This window comes from Vigna angularis, chromosome 11 (genome assembly GCF_016808095.1).
Source record: "Vigna angularis cultivar LongXiaoDou No.4 chromosome 11, ASM1680809v1, whole genome shotgun sequence".
Taxonomy (NCBI): domain Eukaryota; kingdom Viridiplantae; phylum Streptophyta; class Magnoliopsida; order Fabales; family Fabaceae; genus Vigna; species Vigna angularis.
The window spans coordinates 3,244,401-3,259,978 of record NC_068980.1 but is presented as its reverse complement, the minus strand read 5'-3'; the positions used below and the strand labels follow the sequence as shown (position 1 = coordinate 3,259,978).

The following is a 15,578-nucleotide window of genomic DNA, read 5'->3' as shown; positions in this document are numbered from 1 at the left end:
TATTTATTATTATTATTATTATTTTTTATATTTTCTTTCAGAGCCCATCATTGTCAAAGATTCCACGTTTAAATCTAGAGACAAACAGCTAATGTTTCGACAAGAGATTACTACGAGGTTCATTTTAATATATCGAATAGAATCTTTTTATCGTAGGAGCAGGGCACGAACTACATTAAGATCATATCATAGAAACAAGGAAATGCCAAAATGGAAACTTAGCAACAACACATTAATGTATCATATGAAAATTTAAAATTAAGCAAACTTTTGAATTGACACTAACAAATGACTCAACAGGGCTACATTCATAACAAGGCTCTTCAGTGTAGACCCTGTAATATTGACGAAGTCTTAGTAGTAATCGCAGCAATATTTTGCATATATTTATTGAAACGATACAAGTTGATTTAGTTAACTTAATAGCCTGCTGCAGGAGGTGGTGGGGAGTTATAGAGGTAGGGAAGGTGATGTGGCGAGTACTTGTGGAGATGACGAGGAGGTTGAGGTGGAGACTTGTACACATATGGTGGAGGCATGTGGGATGGAGGTGGTGGTGACTCGTAGATATATGGTGGTGGAGGTGAAGGGGATGGAGGAGGTGGAGATTTATAGACATAAGGAGGTGGTGGTGATGGGGATGGTGGTGGTGGAGACTTGTAAACATATGGAGGAGGTGGTGAATGAGATGGTGGGGGAGGAGACTTATAAATATATGGAGGGGGTGGTGATGGAGATGGTGGTGGTGGGGACTTGTAGATGTAAGGAGGGGGAGGTGATGGAGAAGGTGGAGGAGGGGACTTGTACAAATATGGTGGAGACTTGTATACATAAGGAGGGGGAGGTGATGGAGATGGTGGAGGAGGTGAGGGGGATGGAGGTGCTCGAGACTTGTAGATATAAGGAGGGGGAGATTTGTAGACATATGGAGGAGACTTGTAAATATATGGTGGAGGAGGTGATGGAGACTTGTAGACATAAGGAGGGGGAGGTGATGGAGATGGTGGAGGAGGAGACTTGTAGACATATGGAGGAGACTTGTAAATATATGGTGGAGGAGGTGAGGGGGACGGAGGTGGTGGAGACTTGTAGACATAAGGTGGGGGAGGTGATGGAGATGGTGGAGGGGGAGATTTGTAGACATATGGAGGAGACTTGTAAATATATGGTGGAGGAGGTGAGGGGGATGGAGGTGTTGGAGACTTGTAGACATAAGGAGGAGATTTGTAGACATATGGAGGAGACTTGTAAATATATGGTGGAGGAGGTGAGGGGGATGGAGGTGGTGGAGACTTGTAGATATAAGGAGGGGGAGGTGATGGAGATGGTGGAGGAGGAGACTTGTAGACATATGGAGGAGACTTGTAAATATATAGTGGAGGAGGTGAGGGGGATGGAGGTGGTGGAGACTTGTAGACATAAGGACGGGGAGGTGATGGAGATGGTGGAGGGGGAGATTTGTAGACATATGGAGGAGACTTGTAAATATATGGTGGAGGAGGTGAGGGGGATGGAGGTGGTGGAGACTTGTAGACATAAGGAGGGGGAGGTGATGGAGATGGTGGAGGAGGAGACTTGTAGACATATGGAGGAGACTTGTAAATATATGGTGGAGGAGGTGAGGGGGATGGAGGTGGTGGAGACTTGTAGACATAAGGAGGGGGAGGTGATGGAGATGGTGGAGGGGGAGATTTGTAGACATATGGAGGAGACTTGTAAATATATGGTGGAGGAGGTGAGGGGAATGGAGGTGGTGGAGACTTGTAGACATAAGGAGGGGGAGGTGATGGAGATGGTGGAGGGGGAGATTTGTAGACATATGGAGGAGACTTGTAAATATATGGTGGAGGAGGTGAGGGGGATGGAGGTGGTGGAGACTTGTAGATATAAGGAGGGGGAGGTGATGGAGATGGTGGAGGAGGAGACTTGTAGACATATGGAGGAGACTTGTAAATATATGGTGGAGGAGGTGAGGGGGATGGAGGTGGTGGAGACTTGTAGACATAAGGAGGGGGAGGTGATGGAGATGGTGGAGGGGGAGATTTGTAGACATATGGAGGAGACTTGTAAATATATGGTGGAGGAGGTGAGGGGGATGGAGGTGGTGGAGACTTGTAGACATAAGGAGGGGGAGGTGATGGAGATGGTGGAGGGGGAGATTTGTAGACATATGGAGGAGACTTGTAAATATATGGTGGAGGAGGTGAGGGGGATGGAGGTGGTGGAGACTTGTAGATATAAGGAGGGGGAGGTGATGGAGATGGTGGAGGAGGAGACTTGTAGACATATGGAGGAGACTTGTAAATATATGGTGGAGGAGGTGAGGGGGATGGAGGTGGTGGAGACTTGTAGACATAAGGAGGGGGAGGTGATGGAGATGGTGGAGGGGGAGATTTGTAGACATATGGAGGAGACTTGTAAATATATGGTGGAGGAGGTGAGGGGGATGGAGGTGGTGGAGACTTGTAGACATAAGGAGGTGGAGGTGATGGAGACGGTGGAGGAGGAGACTTGTACACATATGGTGGAGGAGGTGAGGGGGATGGAGGTGGTGGAGACTTGTAAACATAAGGAGGGGGTGGTGATGGGGATGGAGGTGGAGGAGATTTATACACGTATGGAGGGGGTGGTGAAGGAGATGGAGGTGGAGGAGACTTATAAACATATGGTGGGGGTGGTGATGGGGATGGTGGTGGAGGAGACTTGTAGATGTATGGAGGTGGGGGTGAAGGAGAGGGAGGTGGTGGTGACTTATAGACATAAGGTGAAGGTGGAGATTTGTGTGCATGTGGAGGTTTTTTGTGATGGTGGGGTGGGTGTTTTGCATGCTGTGGTGGAGAGTAATAGGTTGGCTGGGATGCATAGTAAGGCTTATAATCATCTCCAGCGACAGTGATAGCAATTAGACAAAATGTCAATCCATAGATGAGTCGAGGCCAGTGCCTCGGCCCTGCTGATGTTCTCATCTTCTGTCAGTGTGCAGCACCAGTCGCTGTTTAGATGAGCTATGCTCTATGCTTGCATTTGCAGAGTATGCTCGAAACCCTTTATATAGTGTTAACTCTCAGTTATGGCTGATACTGTTTATTTGTTAAAATGCATTGACAGACTGGTTGAGGATTTAATATATATGCTGCACATTCCCCTTTTTGTTCAAATCATTATTCGGAGTTGAAGTTGCGGGCCTCCATTATGTGAATTCATATTTCTTACGATATGGATTAGCAACAAAGTCAAGAAAGAAGGTTCGCAATGGCATGGTTGGACGTAAGAACTAGTTGAATTGGATCAAATTTTGACAATGGGTGTTAAAGCAGCCAGCTATTATTATTTCCATTAAACTTTACAGAACCAGTGATTATATTGGAGCAAGCCAGAAGTACCAAACATCATATTGAAGTCAAATGTCAGGGTGTCGGTCAAAACAAAAACCTACCAGACATCCCTATCAATAGGCAAACTTACATTCTCAAGTCATGACAATGACTACAATTAAAATTATCCCCATGATAATGTGACGTTTTAATATAATTTTATCTTGGTATGATTACTGTAGACCATTTTACTGTTTTTCTCATCCGTACAAAATATTGCCTTATGAACCTTTGATCAGTTACCCCATTTTACTAGGTTTTCATGTTTTAACTGTTGATGTAATATTATTGATACTTGACTAATGTTTGTTTTTCCACATTAACATTGAGCATCTAACTAACTAATGTTCTTAGCTGCATTTTGAGTGGTTTCCCTATTCGATTGTAATTTTCCATTACATTACTGATCTGGTGCGAACTCTGCAGGTAGGACTCATTTTTCCTAGTGATTTCATTATACTTGCTATATGTACTGTTTTAGACATATTAGATAATGCTGCTACTGTTGTTACTCTGCCATCATCGTGTTGTTTTCAGAGGCATGTATTCTACATATAAGACGATCCATTCGTTGCATTTTGATAGTCATTTTAATTGTAGAGATAAACACAACTTGCTCCACTTATTACTCTTTCTGATTTATTATGTTCTTGACATGGTGCTAGATTTATTATGTTCTTGACATGGTGCTAGATTTATTATGTTCTTGACATAGTTCTAATCTAACCTGGGTTCATAAATAATTGATGTTGACAGTGTCAACGTGTTGGTGTGGCCAGCTGTGGGAAAGGAATTATATTCACAATTTCGTGGGAAGCCATCAATAATCTTCCCTCCCCTCAGGTTCTTCTTAAACCTAATTTCTTTCCCTTAAATTTCATGAAAATAGATAATATCTTGTAAAATTCAACTTCTCTGATATATATAGTAAGAAGCAATTTTAACCATTCCATTTTGGGTTGAGGGGTAAGATTATTATTCTTTTTTATACTTCATTTCACTGGTATGCTTACTCCTTCAAGGAAAACAAAGAGTTGAGATTAATTTTCTATAAAATAATTTTAATATTATATTATATTATATAAATTATGTTTATATGGAGTTTACAAAGTTTAGCTTTTTGGGGAGATAATTTCGGCCATTCAATTTTATATGAATATTCAAGAATAATTTTTTAAAATCAATTTTAATCTAGATGTAGGTATATGCATTCTATGGGCACTTTAAGAAATTTTCTATCAATTTTTGTATTTTCTCCTATTCAATATGTTGAACATATTTTTATTAGGAAATTATAAAAATTTTGGTCAATTAATTCCTGAATTCACAAATGTTATATCTGAAATTGAAATGCAATTGTTTATGTAGTTAAATTGATCGATGCTCTTAATTTCATACATTAACTTAGTGTATTATTTTATTTTAAATTTGGTATATATTAGAGCTTATTCTTTTTTCGTTTTTTTAAATTTGAGATATCCTTTAATAAAAAAATTGATTCGTAGTTAAGAGGTGGACTTATTTTAATATATGTTTTTTTGTTCACATACATATATTTAAGAGCATGGTTGTCCTTCAACCCTGTTAGTTGGTTATTTTTATTCAACTAAAAACTTCAAATAAGAGTTTGAATCATAAAAATAATATGAGTTTGACCATTATAATAGTATTTAAAAACAATGAGATCAAACCATGTATCAGAATTATAACTCTTTAATTTTTGAATTTAATATAAAAACCGCTGTATTGAATTTTTTATAAGTATTATTTAAAAAGTGAATGAATGTTGGTCATATATACAATAATTAGTTATTGAATAATGATGTAAAATTAAAACATATATCGCTTCTTCTTAACTTTTATGCGTAATGTAATTGACTTTATATTTAACTTTTACTCTTTAGGTAATTAAAAAATATCTTTTTCCTAAAGTATTTATTATATTATGATATTTATGGTGTAGTGATTTTTTTTAAGATTTGTTATTTCAATTTGTCAGCATTAGTTTTTACAAGTAAGAAGAAAATATAGTGTAGTACTTGAAGCTTTATTAATATTCATCAATAAAAAAAAAAGTTTGTCTCTATAAGCACCAAATTTTAACAAGAAAGATCTGACATTAGATTATTAGTTATAAAAAAGTAAAAGGTAGAATGAAAGTCTGATCCGTGAGAGTTTGAATTTAGTTATAGGCCTTAAATAAATTAAAATTCTTTAAAATGATTTCGTTTTTCACTTTCATGCTTAATTGCATATAGATTTTTACTACACTTTATAATAAAAGGAATTTACTAAAATACAATTATATAAATGTAAGAATTTATTTCAAAATGATAATAAATTTGAAAGATAAAAATTAATTTCAAGTTTTATGTATTTATTAACTTTTAATAATTTACAACGAAGGTAAAAAGATCGAAGTTAATTTTAAAGTTTATTTATTCATCAGCATTTGACAACTAAGTTGATAGAAAAATACAACTATATTACAAAGAAATAACAAAACTATAGTTTTTGCTAAGAAATAACAAAGAAAAAGTATTACTTATCTCAAAATTGGAGGGACAAAAATATTGTTGTTGTGTGTATCACGAAACCACGTTCTTGCATAAATTGATAGAATATGGCGGTGTTATAAAAAACAAAAAGATATCAATAGCCTTTAGTCAAATCATGGAATCCAGTATTAAATGTTGCGATAATTATAGAGCTATTTTTTTCTCAGAAAATTTTTATAATGATTTTTTAAACACAATTATTTATTTATATTTACAGAAAAAATACATTTATTAAGAATTTACTTTGTTATCATATCACAATAATCAATAGATATTATAGCAATATATTTGAATTCATTATTTAATACAAGTATAAATGAAGGATACAAAAATACATGTGTAAAATTTTTTTAAATTGGAAAGAAAATTGTTTAATTTTGTATATTTTAGTTTAGCAACACGAGTTTAAACCCTTTTCTATTTTCGTAATAAAAATTAGAGTAAATACTTTATAATTTATTGAATTTTTATGATGCCATCAAATTATTAATTGTCATGATTAGTCGTTGATTTTTCAATAAGTACTGAAAAGGTTATATGGATTATTGTTGATTGAAAGAATAATTTGTTTTGTAGTAAGAGTATATGGAAATTAATCTCAAAATAATTGTCTAAAGACTGATATAACTTTTATATAAGATATGTGAAATTCATATACTAGACCGTGTTTACCAATTTCTAGTGAAAAAGAAAAAAGAGTGGGTGCCGTGAAATGCGTTTATTTTTAATCCTACTTTTGAATTATTCTCATTCCCATACTTAACATAAAAATTAAGTAACACTACTTTTTTATTTTAATAAATATAATATTTAATTTCACCATTGTCTCATTTTATTTATACTTTTATTTCAAGAAATAGAAAACAAAATTTAAAACAATTACTTTAAATAAATAAATAAGAGGTGCAAAAAGCAATTATCAGTTTGACATAATAGTTCTTTTGTCGGCCTCTGACCTCTGAAAAGCTATTTGCATCGATCTTTTTTGTAATTTTTTATGCACTTTTCAAAAACACCAGTTTTTTGTATTTTAACTTTAAAAATCATAACAATATCTTAGAAAATGGAATAATTCACATTTTTCTAAAATTTGAAAGAAAAATTATATACAAAATATAAGGAAAAAGTAAAAAAAAAATTAAAATACTTTTCTCTACAGTGTGTACTGTAGTAATATATGATATAAAGATTATCTACCGATTACTAGATAATCGGGGTGATTCTAATTTTTGTGTTCACATGAATATAATAGTATTCAATAATTTAATAGTAATATTGGTGAAAACGTGTGTAAACCTATCATACGCGCATTTATACTACATATAATATCTTGACTAGTTTAGGTTTCGGTACTCAAAACAAATAGCAGGAGATGTTAATTCAAAATAAATAAAAAACTACTAAATTGGTGAAATTATTGCACATAATTCTGCCTTTATGATAAAAGCGTTATGCGTTTTGAATCCTCTCTGCGGCTTCCATTTTTTTGATCCTCTTAGCTGCCAACCATTTATGCAGTGGGCTGTCCTTATTTTGTGTCTAATATGTTATGGATTTTATCATATAGGGAATCTATGTTTATATCAAGCTTTGAATTGTGAGTTATGATTTATGTTTTTAAGGCATATTTATATTATTGCCCAAAGCTGAAGCATGGTTTCATGGTTTGTGTGTTTGGCAAGTACTGTTATAGGGTATTTGAGTGGGAATATGTTAGTAAGGTGGTTTTGAAAAAATTACTATAAATACACTTAAATATTAATCAACCACGATTTTTTGGTAGGTTGTACTAGGAAAGATTGATCATTTTTCATTTTTGTAAATGAGAAAGGGTAACCCTTATACCTATATAATACATTATTTAATAGCTGATAAAAAAAAGGAGATATTTAGGCATAAGGAAAAACCGAATCATATACAGGTAGGGTGCTTCTATTCGCTCGCAGGTGACTATTTGTGTTTTGACACGTCCACCATCACCTCTGTGTAACACATAGGGCAAGCCTAAAAAACAACACAGAAAATAAGAGGCATTTCAGCATATGCGAAATTGAGCACTACAAGTATTTAACGAACTCGTTATTATAAATTAATGGGAATCAACAACTGACGTGAATCCTAAAAAATATGCATTTCACAGAGAAAATTTGGGAGTAGTAATTGCCAGTGGGAAACCTAAATTAATCTTTATATGCCTCGTGATCTCTCGTTAAAATGCTTATATTTATAAAATTTTCAACATTTGTATTTTTCATTTCAGTAATGCTTTGATAGATTCTGAAGTTCGGAGTCTATTCTTCGAGATCTCATTCCTAAACAACTTGCCTTATTGATGCTAAGCCATTTGTTCCCACAGCTAGCATGATAGGCATGTTTGCATGGTAAAGTCATCCTCTTGTCCCCTCTTCTATATTCCATCTGACAAATCACGCATCTAAACATGAAAATGAATCAGAATAGCACATTAAGGAGGAGTCAATATCCAAATAATTGCTCTTCTGTCAAGAAAACAATAGATAAGAGTAGGACTCTAGTTGCAATTCAAGTTTGCAATGGGTTCAATATACCAAAGTATTTACAGAGTTCTAATATAATCTACCTCATGCACATGTTCTATTTCTTAGCGATAGACTTGGAACACCTAATAAATCCATTAATGATTTTTTTTATATAATAAAACTCATTTGTATGTTACCGCATCCATATTTATTAGGATAATGATACTTTTACAACATTTTTTGACAATATTTTAATACCATCTACGTATCATTATGTGATTGATCCATGTTATTATTTATAATTATTATTATTAATTATGAAATAATTTTGAACCAATCATAGAATAACACATAGATAATGTTAAAATATTATCAAAAAAATATTGTCAAAATATTATTATCCTATTTATTAACCTCTTGTTAGGCAATGTAGTTTAACAAGGTTAAGAAGGCATATAATTCTGAAAAAAAAATTACTAAACAGAAAAGATTATATGAAATAATTTCTTTTTCAGAAAACTAAAACAAAATCTAGAAACGGAAAATAACCTCTCCTCCCGTGACTTCTTCCTAAAGAAGAAAAAGCGTCCACACTCGTACTTCGATACTGGAATCGATGAAATTTGTTCTTGGGTGAGACCACGACACTCAGTTCCAACTGTCTCACCTAATTCAAGTAGTTCCTACGATAAATAAAATGGTATCAATGTGAGGAAAAGCTAAAAGAATAAAACCAAGTGAAAGAAGTCTGTACTTCCAACTTTTATCTATTGTTATTCATCGAGATGTTCTAGAACAAGTAATTTAGATTTTCACTGGTAACAACAACCAAGCCTTTTCCATCACCAGGTGGCACAGCATTAGCAAGTACAAAGGGATTTACAGAGAAGATAAAAGAATACTGTCACAGAATTTCTTCAATAACTAACATGAAAAAGGATACTATTAAGAAAAAGTATTGTAACTGACGAAGGAGACAAAGAACTTGACTTTTACTACTAAGTACTCATTATTATCAGAACGACAGGCATGTCATGCAAATTATAACCCCTATCAACCAATAAACCGTGATAATTTAAGTTGGATGGTCGGCCGTATAGTTGTCTGTTACATTGGTAACTGTCTCACGCACCCATCCATTGGTTTTGAACCCTTAACTTCCACCACCCATTAGTCTATTTTTATAGGGGAAGGCAAGGGTTATCAATATCATGCTATCTTGTTTAAACTAAATAATCTTTAAAATGGTATAGAGGTTTAGCAGCGCCTTCCTTACTTGCAACTATAATGAGTGACAAAAGGTCCTAATTGCTAAATCAATCCCACAACTGTCTCCTGGGTAACTATTATAAGCAATTGTTAAAACCATAATAAAAATCAAGTTTCTGGATTATAACTACCATTATACAACTTTTGAACATTTTTTTGGGAAAATGATGCTGTAGTAGTGTGGATATAACATAATGCATTATGCTGGAAGAAACGAAGGAGGAAGTCTTGTGCAGGAGTAAAGCCAAAGACGACCAAAAAGGAAAAGGTTGAAGGTATAGGCTCTAAAAATCAAACAATTCTAAAACTTACCATTATATACATCTAGAATATTGGTTGTATACTTTTAAGAAACCAAAAATAAGATTAGTTTACTTTTAAGGGAGAAATATATGTGGACAACTAAAGGAAGGCTATTTTCAGTCCAACCTCATAGGTCATGTTGTCAGGATCAATATGGTCTTCCCAATTGACCTGAAAAAAATTATGAAAAAATGGCTTAGCTCATTCTAATTAATTGGTGATTGTGCTGTAGGCATAGAGACAACTTCAATGTTGAAACAATATCCATTTAATTATTTAAATATTTAATGCAACAGAAATTTAATAAAAATACCTCATAGTCATTAAAATCATTATGATGCCTTCTCGGACCTGAAAGAAAAGAGATGGATTTGTTTTAATTTTGAGCACACATTTTATACATTGGTATCGAACTACGGATCTGCAAAAGGGGTTTAAGTGGATAATATATTTGGTGAAAATTTTCCAATGATGAAACTCTGTAGCTTACATTCAGTAGAACTGTCTAGTGTGACATTGTTTACTCCTTCCCTTTCTATACGTACTGTTGCCATTTGTTCATTGATTGTTGCAGACTTTTCCGAGTGCCTTCTATACTCATCCATCAATTGTTCATGATAATTCACCTCGTAACCATTACTATCCTGATAGTACGAGGTACTGCCCGGTTCAGACAGCCCAGATTTGTAAAAGCTTGTAGTCGAACTTGAAGGGTATGAACTCTCCTGTATATATATGGAAACTTTTTTACTTGCAACTTTCAACCAGAGTTCTACTCGTAGGAAAATATCATGAATAATATTGTATATAAACCCTTTAATAGAAGACCTTTATTCTATATTTGAAAAGTTCTACAATGTATATCAAACTTAGCTATGTATCCCAACAAATCTACAAAAAGGAAACAATTAAAAGGGTGCGAAAAATCTATCAATATCCAAACATAATGTAGATAATATCTCTGAAGGTACCTGAGCATGTGAGGCACCAGAAAAAATGAAGTTAACATGTTCGTATGTGAGACCTTCAACATATTCAATAAAGCTTCCTGCTGTACTGTAGGGATAGCTCATGTTATTGTAACGGATCTCCATGTGTGGATTCTAACTGATCTTGAATTCTATCTGCCGGACAAGTAGTCTGTAGAGTGAATTCATAGAAAATAGTGAATCAGTAATGTGAATTTACAGAAAATGGTGAATCTGCGGAGTGAATTCACGGACAAGTACTCTGTAGAGTGAATTCATAGAAAATAGTGAATCAGTAATGTGAATTTACAGAAAATGGTGAATCTGCAGAGTGAATTCACGGACAAGTAATCTGCAGAGTGAATCACAAAAGGTAATGTGCAGAATGAATTCACGTACAGGTAATTTGTAGAGTGAATTCAAGTATTCAATTCCGCATGTTCGTCAGTAAAACTGAAGCAATCAACGCCAGATCAGTCAGCTACTCTAAAATGTTAACCTGAATTTTGAGATAAAGAAATGATTAGGTCTTTCTAGATACTGTAGTCCCTAAAGCCCAAATAATTATTGTCCTGATTACAATAACTATGAAAGTCAATAATAAGTAGTACATCACTACTCATAGTTATTGATCTCGAAAATAATGAAACAATTAAGATACAGTAACAATTTTAATTTATTTATTACTGAACAAAATTAAAATCCTGACATACACTACATATAAAACAATCATTGGATACGAACGACATTATTGCATAATTTTTGCAGTTGTCAGATTCTAAAAAAGAGGAACAAAGTTGCATGAAGCATTTTCCCGGCAAAACTTGAAAGCGCACTAATCAAGTGGAAAAGGAAACAGAACTTAAACACTCTCGAGGAACGAATAGTGAAATCTTCGATCTCTGGAGAAGAAAAGAAAAACTCAACGTGGAGTACCTGTTTAGTTGGACGGAAGCAGAGAATTAGAACATAAATCTCGCAGTTCGTTGATTCTAGAACTGTAAAAAGAAAAATGGTGATAGGTGAAGTGAAGATGAAAACGGAATGCATGAGTATAAAATGAAAAAAGTGAACTGAATGGAAGGAATATGAAGAAACTGACCTTGATCTCTTTTGGTGCCGAATGAAAATGAATGAACCAAGAACGAACGAATGAAAAGCTTCGTAACTTCCTCTGTTAACTCTGCTTTCTCCACCTTTAAGCACTTCATGAAGGAACACGCCAACTCCATTGATATAGATCATGATCACCTGCATCGCGCCTCTTCTCCAACCGTTTCTGTTTTTCTCTTTTATTTTATGCATTTATTTAACCATTATATTTATTTTTTGATAATATATTAACTCAGCTCAACAGATTAAAAATAATTTATAAACATTTTTCCTTAATATATATTGTGAAAATAGTCTTATAGAAAATTTATTTTATTTTTAATTATTATATCATATCATACTATGTCTTTTTTAAGCACTCATACACTTCACAATTTAGATGTGAAGTCTAAGTTACATTAAATTAAATAGTGATGAAAAAGTTGAGCACACACAATTTATAAATTTATTGTTTTAAGTCTTGGTTGAAGATAGTGTGAATATGTGTGAATTGAGTTTATGTAATATTGATATTATATCTTTTGGATAATTTTTTCTCTAAAATAGAGTCAAACAGTATCAAAAAGTCTTTTTTATGGATGGTTAAGCAAGTGTATTTCATAATAACAAACAAAAAAATAACAGTCGTAATTAGCACGAGTAAAAACTGATTGAAAATTAAAATGAGTGTAAGTCTTATATTAACTAATAATAAGAAAATTGAGTATAATGTAAGGAAGAAAAAGGTGAAGAGTGTGGGATCAAGAATCACAGTCAAAAATCGTCTTCAAGTTGTGTAAGGATGTACTTGTCAAAAATATTAATTTGCAATAAATGTAATAATGCAGTTACCTACTTCCTTATCTCAAACTCATGTTTATAAGTTGCGAGATAAATTTATAATCAATATAAATTTAATTATATTTTCCATTTGATTATCAATTGGCCGAATAATCATTTGATTCGAATCTTGGTGTAATGTTGTCCTACGTCACTCAGTCAATAGTTGATTAGACAGCATACAAACCATATACCTATTGTATTAAAGTGTGTGAATTTGTCGTCCCAAAATTGGACTGATATGTCATTGGTAGCTTGTTTCTCTGGAATATGCATCACACCTCAAGTGAATTTTACTCTCTAAATAATTAAAAATAAGCAAAGAGTAGAATGGTGCACTTCACTTCTCGGAATATATGTCTCATAGTTCATTTTTGTCTAATTTACTTTTCTTTTTAGTGTTCTTTGGATGGCAAACTGTGCACACTGCACCAAAGAGGAACACATGGAAAAGATAGTGCGAGGCATGTGAGAAAACGAAGGAATTGATGAGAATGAGCAAGTGCTGGCGTGGAAGTGAAGCGAACACGAAAAGTATAACTTATATTGACATATTCCAATCACAGCACAGTCCTTTTGTCTGCACTGGTGAAGCCTGAAGATGAAGAAATAAAGAATAGCCACGAGACATTCGCCAAGTAATTAATAAACTAATTCAAAAGATTCTCTGCTTCTCCTCAAGGGATATGTTCTGTGCAGAGGAGTGGCATGACTCATGCCAGAGCCATATTTTATTAGGTTAGTCTCTAATTTTTCAAATCCTTAATTTTTAGTTTCTCCGTTTTTAAAATAAAAGTTTAGTCTTTTAATTTTTTAAAATTAATGATTTTTATCCAATTGTTTAAATTAAGACTTTGATGTCTAAAGTATTAATACTAACCCACATGCGATACATTCTTTTCTTTTTAAAGCACATATGATGTATTCTAATTGGTTTTTTGTATCATTATAATATTTTAACTATCAATATCGTAATATAGATTGTTAGATTAAGATAATGAATTTTAAAATCAAAAGATTAAATATCTATATTTTCGAATAAGTATTAAAATTTTAAATTAAGAATGGAGGAACTAAAATTATTTGTAGTACTTTCATCTTATATAGAAGACAGGATATGAATGATATCTTGTAAAATAATTGGGTTTTCACCCTTTAGAATTATTGGTTTTATCCTTGACGTTATTTGAGATAGATAAGGAGAAAGTTTTGGCATGGGATATGTCATTAGAACACTAACTGCTAAGCTGTTGCCATAAACATAAATGATATTGAATTTGATTTTCTTAAAATAAAGTCATGAAATTAAATCTAAATCTTACATATAAAAAGAATGTGATAAGAAAAAAGTTCCACCAAAAATTATGAACCAAATTTTCCAGACATAAATTAATCATGGTAAACAAAAGTTAATTGATACTTTAACATATACCTATAAAATATTATTATAATGATACGTTATTAGTACTTGACATAACCACTTAATATTTACGAAATATGTAGATAACTAACAAGTATTTATTAAATTAAATACATAAAAAACTAAGAAATATATGACATCATAACACAAAGTCCAACCTTAAATTTTACAAAGTGAACACATATTTTCTATAAACATGGAAACCAAATTTGCACAAATGCAATACGAATTATATTTTCTTCATGCTTTTCTCAGTGCTTTACAAATTCATTCATTTGATTGATCATTGGATAGATATTGAATATATATATATATATATATATATATATATATATATATATATATATATATATATAATATTAACTTTTATCTATTTTGGATTTAGGTGGTAAAACCTACTATTGAACATCAATGGCTTATGCAAAGTCATATTTTGACGATGATTTGACATAAAATTCTTTTCGTGTTTTATTTTATGACATCTAACTATGTTGAGATGTCAAAATAAGATATTTATTCATGTTTTGGTTTGACTCATTTTCTTTTTCCATAGTTTATTTTCACCTAAAGTGATTGAGAGAGACCTTTGAAGATTGTTTGGTGTGTTAATAAGCTCTTACACTCCTCTTTGGGTCTTTGATCTTCATTTATGGTGTTATGTCCATTTAAGGTTTGATAAAAGAGAGAATATCCGAATTGGAGAGATGCGAAGGGAACACAATTGAAGCATGAAATAGTTGTAAGAACCTTAGAAAAGGGCGCACATCTCTCTTTGGTTTCAATTTCTTTCTTATTTCTTCCATTGAGAGTTAAACCTATTGTTAAAATTAGATGTAATAAATTGAATCTGGTTTATTTTGTGCATATTTTTTTCCATTTCAACTTTAGTATTTGATTTCTATGCTTAATGTTTGTTTTGGCTTAATCACCCATGTCTTGATTATTGGTTTTTGAAATATTGGAAAATATCTTTTAAACCTATAATTGAAATTGAATATGTCTTTTGAAGTGTTAAAACACAATTGATTATTAATCTTAAGACTCTTGAACTAAATGTATGATTGTTTGTTGATGATTCAAGAAACAAGATTTGAGTATATTTGTAAGTTGATTTTAACATGAAATTGGAATTGAAATGAAATCTAATCTTGATAATTGTAAATACTATGTTAAATTTCATGTTACACATCAATTGTTCGATGAAAACAAAAAATAGTTTATTTATATTATTGTGATATTTATATCTAATTAAATTA

The 15,578-nt window shown here is 32.6% G+C and overlaps 2 protein-coding genes across 5 annotated transcripts; both read right to left on the bottom strand.

Moving 5' to 3' along the window:
* Positions 1-171: 171 nt before the first annotated feature.
* LOC108332939 (extensin-2) lies at positions 172-2,966 on the bottom strand. The gene has a single exon (XM_017568240.2). It carries the CDS (start codon positions 2,964-2,966, stop codon positions 420-422), a length of 2,547 nt encoding a protein of 848 aa, XP_017423729.2. The 3' UTR covers positions 172-419.
* A 4,724-nt stretch (positions 2,967-7,690) lies between these two features.
* LOC108333360 (E3 ubiquitin-protein ligase BIG BROTHER) lies at positions 7,691-12,161 on the bottom strand. Of its 4 annotated transcripts, XM_017568779.2 has the most exons (10): positions 12,073-12,161; positions 11,907-11,968; positions 11,370-11,469; positions 10,974-11,142; positions 10,493-10,727; positions 10,316-10,353; positions 10,129-10,173; positions 8,980-9,113; positions 8,258-8,366; positions 7,691-7,936 (listed from the first exon to the last, which is right to left on the bottom strand). In XM_017568779.2, exons 4-10 carry the CDS (start codon positions 11,094-11,096, stop codon positions 7,883-7,885), a joined length of 738 nt encoding a protein of 245 aa, XP_017424268.1. In that variant the 5' UTR covers positions 11,097-11,142; positions 11,370-11,469; positions 11,907-11,968; positions 12,073-12,161; the 3' UTR covers positions 7,691-7,882. The 4 variants fall into 4 exon arrangements, with proteins under 4 accessions (XP_017424268.1, XP_052727020.1, XP_052727022.1 ...); XM_052871060.1 differs by lacking the exon at positions 7,691-7,936 and having other exon boundaries at positions 7,947-8,366; XM_052871062.1 differs by lacking the exons at positions 7,691-7,936; positions 10,129-10,173 and having other exon boundaries at positions 7,947-8,366.
* Positions 12,162-15,578: the final 3,417 nt, after the last annotated feature.

Excerpts from the sequence above, each read along its gene's own strand:
- LOC108332939 (XM_017568240.2), bottom strand. The coding sequence starts at position 2,966 with ATGAGAACATCAGCAGGGCCGAGGCACTGGCCTCGACTCATCTATGGA.
- LOC108333360 (XM_052871060.1), bottom strand. The coding sequence starts at position 11,096 with ATGGAGATCCGTTACAATAACATGAGCTATCCCTACAGTACAGCAGGA. Across the intron at positions 9,114-10,128 it reads CTGACAACATGACCTATGAG|GAACTACTTGAATTAGGTGA; the intron begins GTTGGACTGAAA and ends TATTTATCGTAG. Across the intron at positions 8,367-8,979 it reads AAGAAGTCACGGGAGGAGAG|ATGCGTGATTTGTCAGATGG; the intron begins GTTATTTTCCGT and ends TTTCATGTTTAG.